The sequence below is a fragment of the Aspergillus sydowii genome, assembly GCF_001890705.1.
Source record: "Aspergillus sydowii CBS 593.65 unplaced genomic scaffold ASPSYscaffold_20, whole genome shotgun sequence".
Lineage (NCBI taxonomy): Eukaryota > Fungi > Ascomycota > Eurotiomycetes > Eurotiales > Aspergillaceae > Aspergillus > Aspergillus sydowii.
The window spans coordinates 108,079-127,286 of NW_024467878.1; the positions used below are offsets into that span (position 1 = coordinate 108,079).

Consider the following 19,208-nt stretch of genomic DNA (forward strand, 5'->3'; position numbering starts at 1 on the left):
TGACTCGCTTCGGTCACAATGCAACGAACCCCCACTGGCTAACGCGATCAGGCTACATTCTACGATCTATACAGAGCTTGAATCCACGTCATTGGTCAGTACAAGAGGTTTTCTGCCAGGTCCTGTGGCCTGACCTCGTATCTATTTTGGCGCATGCTGCCCAAAGCGCAGGGCGCCAAGCAGTTGACTTGACACTAGAAGTCAACCGATCTTCATGTCCTTTTCGTCGCATGTCATATTCTTTTATGGGCTCTTCTGTCGTGGCCATATAATTTGTCGTGAAGACAGCCAGCGAGTATGGCAGTAGTATTGACAGAATCCCGTTCGACGCACTGGGGAACGAGTAGGCGCGCGAGTAGTATCTCTACTATTAATATCAAGACCTTCCCAGCTACTTATTAATTTTCGGGTCGAATATAGCCTTGCAGCCTCGATCAAGAAACAATAAGTATATTAGTCCTGCCATAAATTGTTGCATCCCTTGTTTCTACCAGTGGCTGCAGCTCAACATTTCATTTGTATCTATTTACTGCGATGGCCGTATAGCCCTAGGTTGATCTACCCAGTCAAACTTGCCGAGCGGCTTGGTCAACCAGACATCGCCCGGTTTGTCTGCCATCCTCGGTGTTGAGTTGTCAAACATCGTGCCGCTCAGGAAGGTATGGGGGAATCCATGGTCGAAAGGATAGGCGCCCTCGACCTGTTCGATCTCTTTCTCGTCCAAGGTAATATCCAGACCGGCAATGCTGCCCTTGATGTGATCGACCTTTCTGCCGCCGACAATGGGAAAGACATAGGGAGTCTTTTGCATCACGTAGGCTAGGGCGACATTGAGCAGCTCAACACCTTTAGCCTTGCTCACATCCTCGAGGACCGCAGAGACCTGCTTGTCATGCTCTGATGTTGGGATGAACTTGCGACCGGGGTTATTTTTCTCCCGCTCTTTGAATCCTTCCTTCGTCTGGAAGCGGCCCTGGTTCAGCACGCCGTACGGACACAACGCCATCCCCTCCTCGCGCGCCATTGGTATGATATCTCTTTCGAAATCACGCATCGCCGCATTCCACATCCCCTGGTACACCGCAAACTGGCGCAGGCCGTGGTCCCGCGCGTACTGGTTCGCTTTTGTAACAATCCAAGCCGGCGTGTCCGAAATACCAAGGTAGATCACTTTCCCTGCGACCACCAGGTCGTTCAGCGAGTGCATCAGTTCCGGGATGGAGGTCGTGTAGTCCCACCAGTGGACGTACAGCAGGTCAATGTACGAGGTCTGCAGCTTGCGCAGGGACTCCTCGACACTGACTTTCAGCGACTTGGCGTTGTTTCCTCCGTAGTTGGACTGGATGCGGTCTTTATGCTGTGTCATGTATGCGGTTGTATACTTGGTCGCGAGCACCATCTGGTCGCGGTTCTTGCGTGCGGCCATCCATTCCCCGACCAGCATCTCCGAGTGGCCTTCCTGGTACCCGCTGGCTGTGTCGAGGAAGTTGCCTCCTTGGCTATAGAAGTAGTCGAGCATGGCAAAGGCTTCCTTGTTGGAGCACTCTCCATACCTGGCCTCTTGCTTGCCGCCGAAGGTCATTGTGCCCAGGCATAGCGGGGAGACCCGGACAGCGGCGGTCGGTGCCAGCTGGCGGTGGCGGAAAAGAGAAGAGTCGGTGTTTTTCTCAATCGCAGTCATGGCGGTTGATATTCAGGATTTGGTTGCGAAGACTTTACTATGGGGTTGGATTGCGTTTGCGGCGGCTTTTATATGTTGCATCGTCATGACGTCGAGCGGCCTGTTGTAATCATCGCCGATATCTCCGCCTGTCTGCCCAGTCGCTGCTTACGGTGGAGCGGAGGTCTTCGCTGTGGGTATTACTGCTGTTTCCTATTTGCCCAGTAACAAATAACCTGGTGGAGCCTGAAGAAGGTACCCTGAGGACAATGCGCAGCACCCCCCTCATCCTCTCTCAAACTGACGAATCCCTGGTCAGAGCGGAGGTGCTCAGGCAGAGAATCTGGCTGTCTACTTCGGCAACGGTTGGGTCAGGTCCACCATTGAAGCTGATGGTCCGTCGGGGTTTCTTTGAATTGTCAGGGTGACCAAATACCCAGCGCCGCTAGTTCGTATGGAATTCGAATCGACTGGTACTCATAAACAGACAGCCTCATGGCCATATCGAATGCAGTTTCTGAACCTTTATACTTCAAACGTGCAATCTCGTCCTTCCCGACATTGCCTCTGCGGAAGAGCTCGGCCGTGCGGTAGTAGTTGGATGCGCGCAGATACGCCTCGTGGGCACTCGTTTTATTTCCCGCTGGCACCGAGTTTTCTGCATTGGTTACTTCTCGTTCTGCTGCGCATATGTATTCGGGTAACCACTCGTCCTTGTGGCGGCGCGGATTCTGGATGTGAGGGCGAGGATTTCGCTGAGATAGGCGTCCATAGTTTGCGTACCCAGGAGGATGCATCAATCTTAGTTGAAGCACTCATTGGAGGGGAAGAAGTGGGTAATTTGTATTGTTCTTGTTTTGGACTAGGAATGAGAACGTGGGTGGTTGATTTAAGTCTTCACTCGGTACATGCATTCAATGACCGACCGGTGGCTGTACACCGTATACAGCAGTAGATTTAAAACAAGAAATAAACATACTCTAATAAAACACCGATAATTTTGTGGACAGTTAATTAATAATACATAATGTGGGCGGACGACTGATGACGTGGGTGGTGGATGTATTACAATCTCTGGCAAATTATCGTCAGTGCCGACAGGACATTCTATGTCCCGGGGACAGTATAATGAGGTATAATAACATATTTAAGACTACAGATCCTCATCATTTACTCATTAATTTACTACATCTCGAGTAGACAACATGGTCGTGAAAGCTGCAGTCGTCCAGGCCGAGCCAGAGTGGCTGGACCTTCAAGCTTCCATTCGAAAGACCTGCCGTTTTATACAGGATGCTGCCAATGAAGGGGCCCAGATAATCGCATTTTCAGAGCTCTGGGTGCCTGGGTATCCCGGGTGGATATTGTATCACTATCAACCTAAGTATAGGCGTTTGAGGTCCTTACTAACTTCACCAGGAGCAGACCAATGGACCCTGTGCTCAATGTCGAGTTCGTCAAGAACTCGTTGGTGGTTGATTCTCCCGAAATGGAGGCTATTCGCAAATGCGCAGCAGATAACGAGATGGTTGTCTGTCTCGGGTTCTCCGAGCGGAGTGGTGGTACTCTCTACATTGCGCAGTGCACGATCAACAGCGACGGGTCTCTCTTGGTGGCAAGGCGCAAGCTGAAGCCCATTCATATGGAGCGAACAGTCTTTGGCGATGGCCATGGACCGTCACTGCGCAACGTTGCTCAGACTCCGGTTGGTCGGGTCGGTGCGCTGTCCTGTGGTGTTAGTATAGCAAACCTCTGTGTAGGTGGCCGATACTGAGTTTTTAGGAACACTACAATCCACTGCTGAAATACCACACGTTCTCACAAGGGGAGGAAATCCACGTTGCTGCTTGGCCTCCTGTTATGCCGCATCCTGGTGGTAAACATTCATATTCAATGTCCCAGGAAGGTCAGTCCCAGTGTCCTATACCCAGCCTCAGTTCCAGCTAATGTTGGCAAAGCGGTTGAAGCAGCTTCACGTATATATTCAGTGGAATCTCAAACCTTTACCTTGCATTCCACGACCGTAATCAGCGAAAAGGGCATTAACAAGCTGGGAACAGCGCATGGGATGGTCTTCGACGCACCTGGAGGAGGCGCGAGTGCAATATTTGCCCCCGATGGGCGGAAACTGACAAAGGATTTGCCGCTCACTGAGGAGGGAATTGTCTATGCGCATCTAGACTTTGACCATCAAATAAAAGAAAAGAGCCTGCTGGATTGCTGCGGGCACTGTAGTCGTCCTGATTTGCTCTGGCTGGTGTCGAATATGGAGGAGCAGAAGTCTGTTCGCTCGGCTTAATTTGTCATTCTAGGTACTAGCTGTAATGTTATTACTGTTTTCTGAACCCAATTAATAATTTCCTTTCGCCGTAACTCTACCCAGGAGAGCCACCGTATACTGGTTGATGGTCTGGAACGACCGTTAGATGGCGTTTCCACGGTTCTGCAGTTTAACTTTGTCATAGATTACTAGCAAATTAGTATATCATCGGCCAGACTATTCTACGTCCATTGTTGATGCATAAATATCGGTCATTTGCAATAAACCTTGGCAAGATGGTTGACCTTATAGCGCTTCGATATACACACCGTAACCGTGTACCGTTCGACAAGCAAGACGACTTTCAACTCTTCAATATACCAGGTGTATCATATTTTGTACTTTAAACATGCAGACCGTATCCAGTCTATGGCTGCTTGCTGCAGCGGCAGTTGCGTATGCGAATGGTTTGACTCAACCTCACAACTGCGTAGGTCGTCGCTCTGCATCCTACATAGATGGTATTGCTAACGCTGCTCCAGTGTAATAAGCTCCATGAGCGTCTTCCATCTCTCGTTCACTTCCCTTCTTCTCCCGAATATCAAGAGCGCCATTCCACATATTACGCACTTCAGCAACGGGAACTCTCCCCAGCCTGCACGGTAAAGCCGGCATCCACAGAGGATGTATCCCAGATCCTTGAATTTGCAGAAGCCAGCCACTGCCAGTTTGCTGTTGCTTCAGGCGGGCATATGGCATGGAAAGGCGCGTCCAATATTGACGAAGGATTTGTCGTCGACCTACGGGGACTGGACATGATTGAAATTGTGCCCAGTGAACATACTGCAAAGCTTGGGCCAGGCTCAACATGGCAGAGTGTTTATAAGGAAATGGTACCCTATAATCTGACTGTTGCTGGAGCACGAATCAGCGAAGTTGGTGTTGGTGGGTTCCTTGCAGGAGGTAAGTCCTATCCTGTTCAGACAGTCTACATCTATTCCTGACAAACAAAAAGGTGGAATCGCATTCAAATCCCGCGCTCTCGGCTTTGGCTCAAACAATGTGTTCAATTACGAGGTTGTGTTGGCAAACGGTTCAGTCGTCAATGCTAACAAGCAATCCCACCCTGATCTCTTCTGGGCGCTCAAACTCGCTGGCTCGAATTATGGTATCATTACCAGATTCGACATGACCACCTACCACTCTCCCGTTATATGGGGCGCCGTCAGCGTATACCCTTTTACAGACCAGACAGTGACGGAAGCGTTTTCCGACTATCATGCATATTCGCATGGCAATAACAATACCGATGCGTTTAAGGCAGTCGTTTTAACTCATCAGCGTCGCCAGAAGATGATCATGACATGCACTACCACTGACGACGGCGTACCAGTGCCCCCTGTTACTGCTGTCGAGCCCATTCACCACCTTGAAAGAACCGGGAGCACGCATGATGTGGTGAAAGATGTCATTGCAGCAGTTCTCCCTGGTGCAACCCGCGGTGCCTGGTTCTCTTTTACCACAAAGGCCACCACGAATATCGCTTTAGATATATATAAGCTGATCGACGAGGTCTACGGGTCACTCTTAGATAAAGACGGGGTCTCGGTATGTGTGAACTCGCAGGCATTCCAAAAGAGCTTTATCGAAGCAACTCGTGATAGCCCGGTATACAATGGCATGCGCGAGAGCGGGGAGGATCTGACATGTGAATTCCCCCTTACTCTATTCTATCGTTTGGTCTAATGGTTTGTAGTAAACCTTATCATGGCCACATGGACCGATCCTGCAGACGACGAAGCGATGAAACGCGCCACGGACAAGCTGGGTAAAATGGCCGAGAAGGAGGCCCGGAAGCGCGGCGTCTGGACTGATTTCGTCTATTTGAACTACGCAAATAAGGAGCAGAGCGTATACCAGCATTCGCTTGCCGCTGAAGACGTGACTAGGATGATGCAGGTGAGAGATGCGTATGATCCTAAACGGAGTCTGGAGAAGCTGTGGCGTGGAGGGTATAAACTGCCAGCTCGGCAACCGTCTTGGTTTAGGGCAAACGACGAACTTTGAAGACCTGTCAAGGCACAAAGAGTGCTTCGATTGTCGTGCTATTATATTTGCTTTATAAGTGGTCGCTGTATCTCATTTACTGTTGTCCTTCGGGGCTCTTTGGAGGGATGATTGGCAAGGTGATGTAGTTGATATGATTAGGCCCAAAGTAGCGTGATTCTCACCGTGGAATACCTCTTACTATCTTCAAAATCATCAGCATGAGCATTTTTTTTATTTGTAAAGGGCTTGCCTATCAAATTCGGGTCGGATCTCGCGTTACTCCCTCGATCCCGGTTCAATGCTAAGGTTGGGTTAGACGGACCGCACGAAGTATATATAACGGAGCCAACATTTCTCCTGAAGCAAATAATCCGTATATAAGCCACTTAGATGCCTAAGAATAAATAAGCATCTCACGACGGATTATTTCGATACAATAGGATTTACCTAGATCCGATTTGGATGGTAAGTTGATACAAAAACAAAACCGATCACGTCGGAATTCGATCTGGCAGTCTGGGTAACGGAAAGTGCATAAAAACGAAATCGCGTTAATGCAACAGATTAGCAGTAATTCAACTACCTTGCATCTTGAACCGGACTGGCCGGACTGACTGTGGCATCCAGTACTGTACTTAGTTCCCAGTACACCATGATCATGGGGTCCGACTGTAGTGAAGTAGTAATGTATTGTATTATTATATTTCAGTTTATATATTATTATGTCTTGTCGACCTCTATGAAATAGACGGTAATCAAACCAGATCTATCAACTCCTTCGACACGAGATGCGCCTCACCCAGGACTCCCTTGATAACCAGCACCAGCTCATCAATCTTCCCCAAGAACCGAATATACGAGCCCAACGCAACGCAGTACCGGCGGTAGTCCTCGTCACGCACCATATCCGCACTCAGCAGATACTCCGTCTGATGTGTCTGCCAGTACTCCAGCGCGCGGCGCACAAGCGGAGTCGGTAGGATTTCCGGCGGTGCATCGCCTGTTCGCAACGCTTGCTCGCAGACTCCTAGCACGGCCATTACTTCACCGATGCAGCGGTGGTCCAGGATGCCCATTTGCTGGGCGAGACGGTCTTTGTATTCCTGTGGTAGAGTGCCTGATGCTGCGAGGAGACGGGCGAGGAAGCCATTGAGGGCGTGGCAGAGCTGTTTAACTTGTCCGAGACTCTTCGAGTCGAATTGGGAGCTGGAGAACTCGAATCGGATGTTGTAGATCATGGGTTCGAGCAGCACGAGCGACTCGGTAAGTTCGAGCCAGATTGGCTCCGTGATGGTTTGGCCTTCAGTGCCTGCGCGGCCCCAGCAGGAGAGGAGGAGGGCATAGTGGTCGGATAAAGTGCGTAGAGACCGGGAGAGAGATTTGCAGACGTGACGTGAGGCAGAGGGGGGACGGGGGAGCATCTGGACGATTGTTGCTGCGGCGATTCCGATCAACACGAGGAGTAATCGTCGCCAGAATATGTTGTAGCCGACGCCAGGGTTTCCGTATGTAGGATTGTGTCTAAAGCAGCTTGTCAGATTTTATGCTGCGTCATGTTAGTGAAGGGTTGACTCACGTATCAACATAACTGTAGGCGACCACGAGTAGAAAAGTTGCGGCGCCCATGATTCCGCCGGTAAGAAGATTGGGGGGAAGATAAAGGCGAATCCAGAGAAATATTATCAGCATCACAGCGAGAACAGCCGACAAGCCATACGGGTTGCCTGGGCCATTTCCTGAACCGATATACCAGGCGAGCAGTCCCAAGACACCTCCTCCAACGGTACCAACGAGTCGAGCGAGCACAGAGAATGTGAAGTCGGCCATGTAGACCAAAAGTCCCGTCTGGGCCATAATCAACCCCCAAAAGCCCTTCTCACGGTAAAAGAAACCTGCAGTGTGCGGGAGCACGGCAGCAATGGAAACTGCAATGGTAACCACAACCATCCGGAGGGCATACAATCCTTCGTCGCAGGTCAGCCAGTGATAAATCCCAATCACAGCTTTACCCACAGGGTGGCGCGGTCGAGGCCGATATCCACGACGAATTCGCAACTTCTCCTGCGCAGTCTGTGTAGCATCACCAGCAGGAGCTTGATCGGGATCATCTTCGCTGGCTGGTGCCAATGTAGGGGCCTTGTCCTTCTTTCCGAGCATCCAGCGAGCTGCGTATTTCAAACTCGTCGGCCACCAGAAGCGAGTTCGAGTGGCGTCGGGAAAGACATCTGACATGCGGGCTAGAAGACCCTCGGTTTTATCCAGCGCTTTTGCCATATGCTCTTGGAAGTTCATGCAGATGATCATGCCCGCCACCTGATTCGCTCGAGTCCTCTCGTCCGGGTTCTCATTTTCAAACAACCAGGCATATCCAGTAATAAGAGATTCCGTCATATCATGCAGAAAGGCTGCTCTGGTTTGGCGTAGTTTTTCGAGCACGGCCTTAGTCCGCTCATACAGCTCCTCATGTGCTGCCGGCGAGGTTTTGTGATACCAATGCTGTCGCTCGACAAACCGGACACACTCGCCTGTAACTCGCAGTCCTTCTAAACAAGCGTCCATGGCGGCTACGCTATGGCCTGTGAATTCATTCGCCACATCTGGATCGACAGACTGGTCTTCTGTATATTGAAACCCCTTGACCAAATCGGCCACCTGGGCAAGATGGTGCGCGCCGACCTTCCGCTGCTTCTTTTCTTTCTTCCCTTTCTTATCCTTCTTCTCCTGCTTTTCCTCAACCGGTTCCTCAGTCTCAATTGGCGGCTCCTTCAGCTCCTGGGCCTGGACGCGACTTTCAATCGTGCCTTTATGGAACTCTGACAGTGACAGGATCACTGCCACGAGCTGGCGTACCGGATCTTTGAAGGTCGCAACAGTCTCAGCGCCCCAGCTGCCGATAGAGAAATCGAGTGGCAGAAAACCGAACGATGGCTCGAACTTTTGGTACTGCCCTATGATTTTAGTCCGTCGTTTCTGGAGCTGTTGGGGATCCAGTGGTTCAGAGTCCTTGCTCAGAGCGGAAGCAGAGTACTGCAGTGAATCCTCCATCAGCCGGAGTAAATCCCCTATACCTTCGAGGACTATATCGGACGTGGATTGTGGAAAAAAGAGAATTGAACACGCAAATCCAAGTCCAGTACCGGCAGCAGCAGGCTTCACCAGGGCCAGGGGCAGAGTGCCATTAAACGAGGGCAGGAGAGGCCCATAGCAAAGAAAAAGATCGGTGATGATAATACCAAAGATCGCAGTAAAGGCAGTCTTCGGATTCGACGCTCTCAGGCGCGACTAGAGCTGATTAGTATTTTATGCAGGAACATGCAGCTGCGCAAGGGGTAGGGATATACAAGTAAATAGATGAAAACGCATAGCATGCAGTAGACAACAGCTGTCACCCGCGTATCCAGCATCCAGCCGTCATAGATCATGCGCTGAGCAACTCCGGCGACAGAGGCCCCTGTCGATTGCGCCTCAGTCGCAGCAGCCTGTTGCAGCGCCGCCAGTCGCGCCTGGGTGTCTGCACTGGGCCTGGCAGCCAGAGCGGCCTTCATGGTGATGACGCCCCATGCCCATGCCAGGCCAATTCCAATGTACAGACTGAGCGATCCGAGAATGAAGACAAACAGTACACCGGAAGGGGGCAGCATAAACAGAACCAGACTGGGGCCGTCAGCACCAGCCAAAGCCAAAGCACGGAGAGACTTACCAGGCAAAGAAGGTCGCCGAGCCAAAATTGTCAGCGGCTGGGCCGATGAAAATTAACAGAGCAGCGACCCAAGCGGCGGCCCAGCAGCGAAAGAAGATCTTGAGGTCGCGCGCGTTGAAATGGTCCAGGAATGCTGGCAGGCGCCGTTTCTTGGGCGTACTGTGGCTGCCCTCAACAGCCCTACTCGCGGACATGATCGCGTGCTGGAGAGGGGAATGAGAATGCCGAAGCAGAAACAGGAATAGAAGAATTTAAGAATCTTGGAGATGGAGGATCAGAGTTCAGAACGTGGAGACTGTGATGCAATATTAAGATCTGCGAAACCAATGAATAAGTGCTTTATGCAGCATAACTTCCCACACCGATGCCGCATCAGGGGTTATACATGCATAATTGCCCACAGAATGCACAGAATTCACGTTCCTCTCAGCATCCAGGGCTGAATACCGCAGAATTCCGGCTTCGAGAGTACTGGTAGTACATAATTTGTCCACTGGAGTCGTACCTGGCAGCCCCTGAGTGCAGGGCTAGCCCTTCGCTAGTAGTCAATAGTCGCCCGGATTGAGATGGTGCACCAAGACACGAGCCTTGTCAGTTGCATAAATCCTCGCCGGCGATCCTGGGCCGATCGCACCCGATCCAAGGTAAAATTGGTAACAGATGTCCAGCCTTGCAAATCTGAGGCGGAATCCGGAGGGATTCACATCCGAATCCGCGAGGGCTGAATGCTGGCCAACTCCTTCTCAGGGACCGCATTGATATGGTCTTGGCACTTCGTATTGGTACTTCCAGTTGCAATCATTTGATGAACCAGAACGAGCGACATGATTATAGAGTGGACCCGTCCGCCAAGATGTATGCGTTTCGTCTGTAGAGACGTTCAATGCCACACTGCTGCCTTGATCCTAGACGCTGGACCGTCTGGAATATTAGTGCGATTGTGGGAATAATGCTAGCCCTTTAGGACTGTTGGTATACCTGATGCGTTAGGCCTTAATCGCCTGTCCCTTCTAGACAGGACGGCTTGGTTTGCATCTGCTAGAGACGGATCGGGCCGCGTCGTAACGGTGGGCAGTCGTGCCAAATTTATATTAAACATAGTATAATGACTATGATGTCTAGTGGCTGACGTTGGCCAGCGTCCACGTCTCCCACCGGCCCTAAGTCAGGGCTGGTGCTGAGCCCTATTACAAATCCTCCAGCCTGGTTGAATATCATCCCACAGCGGTTGGCAAATATAGACTCCAAATGGCGTAACAAAACCAGCCAAGGAGAAAAAGACGATCGTGAAGAACCACTGTTATAGGAAGGAGATCGCGCACATCGCGGCGTGCCCGATAGCTTCAGTGTAACAGAGTCGTGCCTTTCGCCATTTAACTGGCTATTGCGTGCTAATTACATCGCATTATGAACAAGCACCATGGAGTTGGTTAGGGTGTTGCAGCACGATGACCATCAGAAACATTTAGCAGAATAAAATTACTTGATGCTTCAACTCTAGGTTTGGGAAAATAGGTCACTGTCTCTATTGGCATCATGGAAGCCCAGAAAGATAAGCAATTTCCGATTGCACCTCGTGGAGTATTTTGGGTTCGGACTCGCGCAATAGCATCCCTGAGCTGATGCCATTCGGCGCGTTGCAATCTGGACCACGGACTCTTGTAGAATTGTTTCCATGCTTTTAACCGCCGTGCCAAAGTCTCTGTTGTCCATTCCCACATTTGATTCCCAGAACGAGGCCTAAACGGTAGCATGATACACTCGACACAGCTCCAAGCTTGAACTTTCAAACGGACAATGTGGAGGCATTGATATAAGCTCGAACTTTCTAAATAGACTTGAGCCACTCGAGACATTCCATCGATAGCTATGCTGGACCATTGTGGCGCCAGTTGTACCATTCGCCCCTCCGATGTTGAAATCGCTGGCGATCCACAACAACTCCTCTTGAGACCACAATCTCTTTGGACAAAGCAAACGTAAAGCGGGAGCGAGATAAAAAGACAGACAAACAGGGAAAGAGGTGTGGTATATAGCTGGCTCGTGCTGCGCATCTTTATTCCTTTAAAGCACCTACTCCCATCTCTTTCTCTCTCCGACAATCAATCGCAATGTCCTGGCGCAAACCATTTAGCGATCGCACTTCTGAATCTGGTACTGTGATTGAAGCTCATATAGATCATGGAGGCGCTCACTATATCGGCGAAAAGGGAGGCAATGATGCGCCGCCGACGTATCAAGACGCCTCTGGTGCTCCGGTTGAGAACAAGTCGCCGTTGGGATACGCTGTTGGCCCTGCTACAATTACCCTGCTGAATATCACCATGATGATCGGTGCCGGTATTTATTCTACGCGTGAGTGAGGTCCAGTCTGCGCCCATACTTGACATGAGCTGATGTGGCCAGCTTCTTCCATTCTGTCTGGTACTGGCTCGGTTGGTGTCAGTTTCGTCTACTGGACCATTGGTTACTTAGTATGTAGTACTTCTGTCAAGAAGGTTATACCGACTGATCGTGTTCACCGGATAGTTGTGTCTGTCGTCCGGAGCCGTGTATCTTGAGTTTACAGCATACTTCCCCAGTCGATCAGGCTCGGAGGTCGTCTTCCTCGAACAGACGTATCCCCGTCCCATGTGGCTGTTTCCAACCACATTTGCGGTCCAGAGTGTGATTCTTTCATTTGGGAGTGCCAACGCCACTGGTGAGTCAATAGTTGTCGGGTAATGCATGATGCTAATGCACGTCTAGTCATGGCGAACTACCTCATCGCCATCTCCGGCCACGAAGGAACCAATTGGCAGGTTAAAGGGACAGCTCTAGCATGTTACACTCTTGCGACTCTGGGTAAGCTCGACACACTGATTGAGTAATTCAAATACTGACGAGGCAGTCCTGGTGTTCAACACCAAGTACGCATATTGGTTCTCCAATGCCGTTGGGATCGTCAAGATCTGCACTTTAGTCTTCGTTATTCTCACTGGGTTTGTTGTCCTGGGGGGCAATACCAGGGTCGAGAACCCCAAGGCCAACTTTCACGATGCGTGGTCAGGTAGTGCTACAGCTTCTGCCTATGGGCTGACTACTGCCTTGTACCGTATCATCTTCTCGTACGGGGGTTACTACAATGCCTTCAATGTTGCCAACGAGATCAAGGTAGGACGCCCGACGCGTATGATATAGAGAGCCTTCACTGACATTGCTCGATAGAACCCTGTCAAGTCACTCAAAATTTACGCCACCGTTGCTCTTACTGCGGTGTATGTTCTATACATGTTCGCAAATGTCGCGTTCTTTGCTGCTGGTTAGTTATCTAGGTCTGTGAGATTTAGAAATTACTAGACTAATGATATTAGTGCCCAAGGATGAGCTGGCAAACTCCGAACTCACCACTGCAAGCCTCTTTTTCTCGAAAGTGTTCGGAGACAGCGGTGCAGTCCGGGGCCTGAACTTCCTGATTGCCCTGGCTTCTTTCGGAAACATGATTTCAGTCATAATTGGACTATCCAGGCAAATCAGGGAATGCGGCCGGCAAGGCGTCCTGCCATGGACTAAGTTCTGGGTATCGACTAAGCCATTTGGCACGCCATTGGGACCTTACGTGGTCATCTGGTTTATAACCATCCTGATGATTCTCGCTATTCCGGCAGGAGATGCCTTTACATTCGGTGAGATCCCACCAGCAGAGACTGGACGAAATACTGTACATGAGCTGACCGAGGTAGTGAACGATTTGAAAATCTTCCCCACTGCCGTATTCAACCTCGCGATGGCTGTCGGTGTCTACGTTATCCGCTGGAAGCGCAAGAAGGCTAACCTCCCGGAACCTGAATTCAAGGCCTGGCACGTCGTGGTTCTCTTTAATATTCTGGTCCAGCTATACCTTCTCGTGATGCCGTGGTACCCTCCCGCCGGTGGGCAATATGCTGGGGATGTCAGCTTTTGGTACGCCACATACGTGGTGACGGGAATCGGGGTGTAAGTAACAAGTTCGCTGTGGTTATGTTGATACCTGTTCTGACTCCGACAGTCTTGTGGCGTGCGCGATATACTACGTGCTCTGGGCGTATATTATCCCCAGGTTCAAGGGCTATACCTTGAGGCAGGAGCTCATCAGCCTGGAAGGCGGAGCTCAGAGTAACCGGCTTAAGAAAGTGCCTAATGTTGACCTCGCGGAATGGGATGCAACACATGATGCAACGGGGCGCCTCATTGATACTACAGTGGAGGAGATTCAGGTCCAGGATAAGGGAACTGGGGCTTCGTCGGACAATACCTCGGACAAGGCTACAAAGGGGGCTGGTTCTGTCTAATCTCCAATCTTTGATGTGAAGAGGTACTGGGAAATGTACATCATACTATTCTGACATTAGAAGTTGTTAGATGAATATTCTTTTAGTTAAGCGGAAATATTGGCCAGTAGGATGGGAACTCCATTCACTCTTTACTGCTGCTCTGCTGGTTTGCGGATTCCCGTAGAGTCTCCATATACGCCTCGGACTGCGCAGCATATTTGCATCGTTTTCGAATAAATTGGCCTTTCTTGTACAGAACAATGGGGAAAGGAACGCAGGCTAGTGTGAGGAAAGCAGGTATTGACGAAGCCCAGTGGATCCCCAGCCCCTCGTACATATATGTCGTGAATAGCGGAAAGATGGCACCAAAGCCAGATCGCATAACCGAATTGGCAGCAAGAACTGATGCTGCGAAGATGGTGTATGAGTCTATCAAATAACTCAGAATACCAAGATATACCAGGATAACTCCGAAGCCGAAAGGCACGCAGGCTGCAATACTTGCTATCCAGTGGATGGAAGGGGAGTTGGTCCAGGCGAACCAAAACAGACCAGCAGGAATGGTAATCGACGCTAGGATAACTGGTGGCAGACGAGACTCAGGAGGAGCGAAACCATTGTGTTTATCGTAGACTTTCAAGTATCGCTGATTGTCATATACAGTGTAGATGCTTGCGAGGATCATGCCAACCATGATTCCCAAGAATGAAAGACCTCCTACGCCTTCATTCCAACCCCGTCCCTCTTGGTAGACTATAGGAAAAGCACCAAACGTCATGAACAGCGCCCCGTAAATAAGAGCAATGTATATAGAGAGCAGCAGCACGATTGGCTCCCGAAATAACAGAATCCATGGCCGCGACAGGGACTTCCCCAGTACTTCCCCGAGGCTGGCCCGATGCCCCAGGTCGAGGCGTGCCCGGTACACCTTTCCAGTCAGACGCGAAAGTCGTTCAGCCCTCCGGCGCAGAAGAATCGGGGCATACGTTTCTGGCACAAACAGGGCCATGGTGAGCCACGAAAATCCGGCCAGCGCGGCAAGGAACCCTTCGACCCAGCGCCAGCCCGCAGCCATTCCTAGGAACCCTCCAATAATTGGACCCAGTGCAGGCCCCATGAACGGGCCAGCGGCAAACAGGCTGAGCGCGAGTGCACGCTGGCGAGCTGGGAACATGTCGCTAATGACACCACCGGCGTTGGTTAATGGTGCCGACCCAAAGGCGCCCGCAAAGAACCGCAGCACAATTAAGCATTCGATATTAGGGGATGCAGCGCAACCAGCGAGCAGGACAGCCATTGCACCAAAGGAGAGAATAAATGGATACTGTCGTCCAACGACTTCGCTAAGAGGCGCCCAGAATACAGGGCCCAGTGCAAATCCTAGCACAAACAGCGACAGACCAAGAGTCGCGACCTCTCTATCCACGTCCAAGTCCTCAATCAGCTCTTTCATGCAGCCTGTGTATGCAGACGACGCGAGCGCAACAACCAGCGTTGCAAAAGATACGATCAGCGTAATCATGATCTTGCGAGTCATGCTGAGCAGCATGGGGTCGCGAAAGTCGTTATTGAGCCAGGCGACCACAAACGGGTCTTCTTCCGTACCAGACCCAACATGCTCGTGGCTTACCACCTTCTGGGTGACGGCCCCCTGGTCTAGAACGAGCTTCCATGAGGGAATCGGCGCCTTGTCGGTCCTTTTCTCCCTTGGTATTCCGCGATCGCGGCTGAATAGTACCATTTGCTTAACGCAGCCCGCATGTAGCAGACCCTCCCAGTTGAAGCGGCTATCGACGTGCGAAGAGCAGAGTGGTAACTGACAAGTGGAGAGAAAAATTATGAAACGAATGTATTTCAGCGCCTTTTAGTGTGCCCCAGACAAATCGTTGGAGACGATTTCGGATTCGGATATTCGGATATATCTACATACTATGGGTTCGACGCCCTGGCGGGAAACGAGCACCAGAGAGAGTTATCTTGCTATATCATCGTTGACCGCGTGTGCAAAACAGTCCAGTAAACATGTCTGTGGTCTTTTCCCTTGTGCGATGAGCTTGCCAGCTATTTGTGCACCCTGATGGCGGTACTGAAGATTCTGTCGGCAATGCTCGGCTCAGTCGGCTACAAGGACGGTACATCAACTGCCAGTGCATCGGACATGTATCAATCCCCACTATTAAACATAGGATATGAATTCAATAAGGGCAGGGGCGTTCGCACCAGGAGAACCAAAGGAAAATCAGGGAGCTGTTCCAGAATTTGCTGAATTTACCTATAGGGTGTCTGTCTCAGCATAATATATATAATTATTCTGTCTCGGCGCCACAGAATCGCAGTCGATGGTCAGGTAGCCAATCGCATATTAATAATGGATTTAATGAACATCGCCAAGTCTTCATGCACTTTCCAGCAATAACAGGGACTGGTTGGCTTAAGTTGTAGTACCAAATATACCTTAATCCAGCACATCGTCCCTCTTTGGTCGCGGGTGGTTCAGCTGAAGGGAGAGAACCAATATTACAACACTATTCACAGACATTGCAAGACTGGCAGACGATCTATCATATACCGTACACATGGTAAGTAGATACGAAGACAAAAGATCAGAAAAGCGTTACTTACGGATCCAGGTCAAGCCACGAGATCGTGAGGCTAGAGACAAGGCCAGACGCCAAGCATAGAGCGGCAGTATTGTAGATGAGAGAACACCACAGGATCTGGTGCATGCGTCGGCTGGTAGCTTGGACCAGATCCAGGGTGTAGAGGACACGCTCCATACCATGTACTTCGGACCCGTTCTTAGTACTGGGCAAAAGCAGTGCATCTGGCTCCGATTGTAGTCGCGACAGTACATCGCTATTAGGAGGTGAACTGTGGAATAAGAGAAATCCAAACGTCGCAGTAACCAAGGCTGGTACGTCGTTTGCATTGTCTCCCACCATGACTGTGTGGCCATGCTGCTCCTCCATACGCTCTATCTTCTTTGCCTTTTCGTGTGGAAGTAACGAGGAATACACATTCGAGGTTGCAATACCAACGGACTCTGCGACGGCCGTCGCAGCGGCCTTGGTGTCGCCCGTCATGATGAAAGTACTGAAACCACGGCTGTGCAGTGTACGGATTAGGTGGCTGGCGCCGCTAGCTATGGTGTCTGTGTAATCAATTCGGCCGGCAAGGCAATTATTGATGGCGATGTATACATTCCCTACTGGTAAGGAGGAGTCACGCCGGTCTGAAAGATGCTCAGTGGTAATGTAGATGTTATTCATCTGCAACAGGCGCTGGTTGCCCACAATAAGGTTGAACTGCCACTCTTTATATGAAACCAGGCCACTCAGACCGAGACCAGGGTGATCCTCATGGGACAGGAGTTCCAGACCTCTAGCATCTAACGCAGAACTGCCGTCTTGTCTTTGAAGTTCTGCGCAGAGTAGACGAGACACTGGATGGTCTGACGTCCGTGTGAGGGTCTCAACCAAGTTCCAAAAAAGATCGGAGTGGAAAGGATCAACAAGCCAGTCCCTTTCTAGGCGTAAGTTGTGAATTTGCAGTTCTCCTGTAGTCAGAGTTCCTGTCTTGTCGAACACAATGGCTTTGGCGTTTGCTGTATTTTCGATATGAAACCCAGGCGTAAGCAGGATACCGGCTCTGGAGGCAGCAGCTGCAGTCCCAATCAGTAAGAAAGTCCAATGTATTACCAACAAAGAAGGGTACTCACACAGAGCGGACATTAAACAAGCAGATATTCCCATGTCCAAGGTGCAGGGACATGCACACAACAGCACCGTCGCAATCCGGCTCAAGACCATTGAAATGGAGGCGTGCTGAGTCCAATGATGAACTCCAGCTATTGTGGCCACAATAATAACCAGAACAGAGAATCGACCCAGCAGACGATCAGAAAATTGGCTCATGTCGGATTTTGCGTCGTCAGACTGCGCCATTGCTTTAAGTGTTTGTCCCAACCAGGTCTCATTGTTCACTGCGCAGACCTCCATAAACACCGCCCGCAGGTCATTCGATGAACCAGCATAGATGGAGGCACCAGGCCCAGCCGCCTTTGGAGTCAGCTCACCGTTAATTATTGTCTGGAGTATTGAGGTGTGGCCCTTGACGATTGTTCCATCCACTGGAAAGTTTTCTTGTGGGTCAACTCGGACCACATCGCCAGGACGCAGGATGTCAATAGGAACTGAAACAGTATGCTCATCCATTGATCCGATCCTTTTCACTAGATTTGCAGATTCTGGCATCGCAGACGCCAATGTGGCTGGATACTGGCTGCTGCGTTGCGAGAAGTGACATTTTGTAACGCGACCCCCTATGATGACTGTCATGAGCAGGCAGGCGGACGTCATACGGAACTGCATTGAGCAAGGGTCGGTATCTAGGTCTTCGTACGCTGCTGCCACTAACGTGAAGATAAGACCGCAAGACGAAAGAAGCGCCGCATTCGGGCGAGCTCGCACGATAGCCCTCCATGCCTCTCTGTGGATGGATGCACTCAGCCACATGCTTGTAGGAACAACAAGGGTCAGCTTGATCGGATATAACAATATTGGCCATGATATACTCCCGGTCCAACGGTTGGTTGCTTCAATTATGAAAACCAGCCCACTGAGAGCTGCGGCGAAGCTGAATGCCCTCGTCCATTCCCGTACCGCCTTGTTCTTGGATCTGGCTGCCGAAAGCCATTGGGTTATCCACTTCTCCTCGTTTTGCAGTTGCGGCGCTGCCCCGAAACCAGTTTGCTCAATTTCCCTTGCCAGAATCTTAGGGTTCACCTGTTCCGGGTCGTACACAATTCGCGCTGTCAAGGACTGCAGACTCACACGCGCTGCAAGGACCCCAGGTACTGAGCATGCGTTTTCCACATTTTCGACGCAGCTTGAACATGTCATCCCTTGTATTGCAATGAGACAGTGGCTGACTTTAGCTGATTTCGAGGTCTGGACTTTAGGCGCTCCATTTGGTACACTGATTGGGAACGACAGACTCGAATGGAACGAGATCAGCCTGTAGATGATGTAGGCACCGAGCGCACAGCACGCTGCCATGTTGACTTGCAGTTCTCGTTCTATGTTCCTACGCAAGGGAAGACGGGGATGGTGTATATCAACATCTGGCCGATGAGCCAAGAAGAGCACTCGGGATGTTTTATCTGATGGCATTCTATCCGGCAAGCCACGGAAGAAGTGGGAATAGCTTGCACTGACTCGTCTGACTCGTCTGACTCGCTGTCCCCGC

General features: G+C 50.7%; 8 protein-coding genes across 8 annotated transcripts; 4 read left to right on the forward strand and 4 right to left on the reverse strand.

The window, feature by feature from the left end:
• Positions 1-392: 392 nt before the first annotated feature.
• Positions 393-1,772, reverse strand: ASPSYDRAFT_51901 (aldo/keto reductase). The gene has a single exon (XM_040848385.1). The coding sequence runs from the start codon at positions 1,679-1,681 to the stop codon at positions 527-529; it is 1,155 nt and encodes a 384-aa protein (XP_040696287.1). The 5' UTR covers positions 1,682-1,772; the 3' UTR covers positions 393-526.
• On the forward strand, positions 1,719-2,655 carry ASPSYDRAFT_704946 (uncharacterized protein). The gene has a single exon (XM_040850510.1). The coding sequence runs from the start codon at positions 2,115-2,117 to the stop codon at positions 2,613-2,615; it is 501 nt and encodes a 166-aa protein (XP_040696288.1). The 5' UTR covers positions 1,719-2,114; the 3' UTR covers positions 2,616-2,655.
• A 210-nt stretch (positions 2,656-2,865) lies between these two features.
• ASPSYDRAFT_1169473 (carbon-nitrogen hydrolase family protein) lies at positions 2,866-3,959 on the forward strand (the record flags this gene model as incomplete). Its single annotated transcript, XM_040840221.1, has 4 exons — positions 2,866-3,026; positions 3,080-3,399; positions 3,486-3,566; positions 3,619-3,959. The coding sequence occupies 4 exons, from the start codon at positions 2,866-2,868 to the stop codon at positions 3,957-3,959; spliced, it is 903 nt and encodes a 300-aa protein (XP_040696289.1).
• A 479-nt stretch (positions 3,960-4,438) lies between these two features.
• On the forward strand, positions 4,439-5,666 carry ASPSYDRAFT_164475 (FAD-binding oxidoreductase; the record flags this gene model as incomplete). Its single annotated transcript, XM_040843267.1, has 2 exons — positions 4,439-4,883; positions 4,936-5,666. The coding sequence occupies 2 exons, from the start codon at positions 4,439-4,441 to the stop codon at positions 5,664-5,666; spliced, it is 1,176 nt and encodes a 391-aa protein (XP_040696290.1).
• A 977-nt stretch (positions 5,667-6,643) lies between these two features.
• On the reverse strand, positions 6,644-10,218 carry ASPSYDRAFT_137783 (uncharacterized protein). The gene is made up of 4 exons (XM_040840802.1): positions 9,670-10,218; positions 9,311-9,623; positions 7,546-9,251; positions 6,644-7,490 (listed from the first exon to the last, which is right to left on the reverse strand). The coding sequence occupies exons 1-4, from the start codon at positions 9,861-9,863 to the stop codon at positions 6,725-6,727; spliced, it is 2,979 nt and encodes a 992-aa protein (XP_040696291.1). The 5' UTR covers positions 9,864-10,218; the 3' UTR covers positions 6,644-6,724.
• A 1,562-nt stretch (positions 10,219-11,780) lies between these two features.
• On the forward strand, positions 11,781-13,979 carry ASPSYDRAFT_62809 (uncharacterized protein; the record flags this gene model as incomplete). The annotated part of the gene is made up of 9 exons (XM_040850174.1): positions 11,781-12,024; positions 12,076-12,143; positions 12,199-12,355; positions 12,418-12,513; positions 12,560-12,822; positions 12,877-12,970; positions 13,023-13,334; positions 13,392-13,644; positions 13,697-13,979. The coding sequence occupies 9 exons, from the start codon at positions 11,781-11,783 to the stop codon at positions 13,977-13,979; spliced, it is 1,770 nt and encodes a 589-aa protein (XP_040696292.1).
• A 113-nt stretch (positions 13,980-14,092) lies between these two features.
• Positions 14,093-15,845, reverse strand: ASPSYDRAFT_214255 (MFS transporter). The gene has a single exon (XM_040844089.1). The coding sequence runs from the start codon at positions 15,700-15,702 to the stop codon at positions 14,104-14,106; it is 1,599 nt and encodes a 532-aa protein (XP_040696293.1). The 5' UTR covers positions 15,703-15,845; the 3' UTR covers positions 14,093-14,103.
• A 368-nt stretch (positions 15,846-16,213) lies between these two features.
• ASPSYDRAFT_137785 (heavy metal translocating P-type ATPase) lies at positions 16,214-19,051 on the reverse strand. The gene is made up of 3 exons (XM_040840803.1): positions 17,680-19,051; positions 16,584-17,622; positions 16,214-16,519 (listed from the first exon to the last, which is right to left on the reverse strand). The coding sequence occupies exons 1-3, from the start codon at positions 19,016-19,018 to the stop codon at positions 16,417-16,419; spliced, it is 2,481 nt and encodes an 826-aa protein (XP_040696294.1). The 5' UTR covers positions 19,019-19,051; the 3' UTR covers positions 16,214-16,416.
• Between the last annotated feature and the right edge of the window lie 157 nt (positions 19,052-19,208).

Bases quoted from the DNA above. Each gene is read 5' to 3' on its own strand.
- ASPSYDRAFT_214255 (XM_040844089.1), bottom strand. From the start codon at position 15,702: ATGGTACTATTCAGCCGCGATCGCGGAATACCAAGGGAGAAAAGGACC.
- ASPSYDRAFT_137783 (XM_040840802.1), bottom strand. From the start codon at position 9,863: ATGTCCGCGAGTAGGGCTGTTGAGGGCAGCCACAGTACGCCCAAGAAA. The intron at 9,624-9,669 runs GTAAGTCTCTCC...TGACGGCCCCAG, and splicing joins TCGGCGACCTTCTTTGCCTG to TCTGGTTCTGTTTATGCTGC. The intron at 7,491-7,545 runs GTGAGTCAACCC...AAGCTGCTTTAG, and splicing joins GCCTACAGTTATGTTGATAC to ACACAATCCTACATACGGAA.
- ASPSYDRAFT_137785 (XM_040840803.1), bottom strand. From the start codon at position 19,018: ATGGCAGCGTGCTGTGCGCTCGGTGCCTACATCATCTACAGGCTGATC. The intron at 17,623-17,679 runs GTGAGTACCCTT...TTGGGACTGCAG, and splicing joins TTGTTTAATGTCCGCTCTGT to CTGCTGCCTCCAGAGCCGGT. The intron at 16,520-16,583 runs GTAAGTAACGCT...GGTATATGATAG, and splicing joins TCGTGGCTTGACCTGGATCC to ATCGTCTGCCAGTCTTGCAA.
- ASPSYDRAFT_704946 (XM_040850510.1), top strand. From the start codon at position 2,115: ATGGAATTCGAATCGACTGGTACTCATAAACAGACAGCCTCATGGCCA.
- ASPSYDRAFT_51901 (XM_040848385.1), bottom strand. From the start codon at position 1,681: ATGACTGCGATTGAGAAAAACACCGACTCTTCTCTTTTCCGCCACCGC.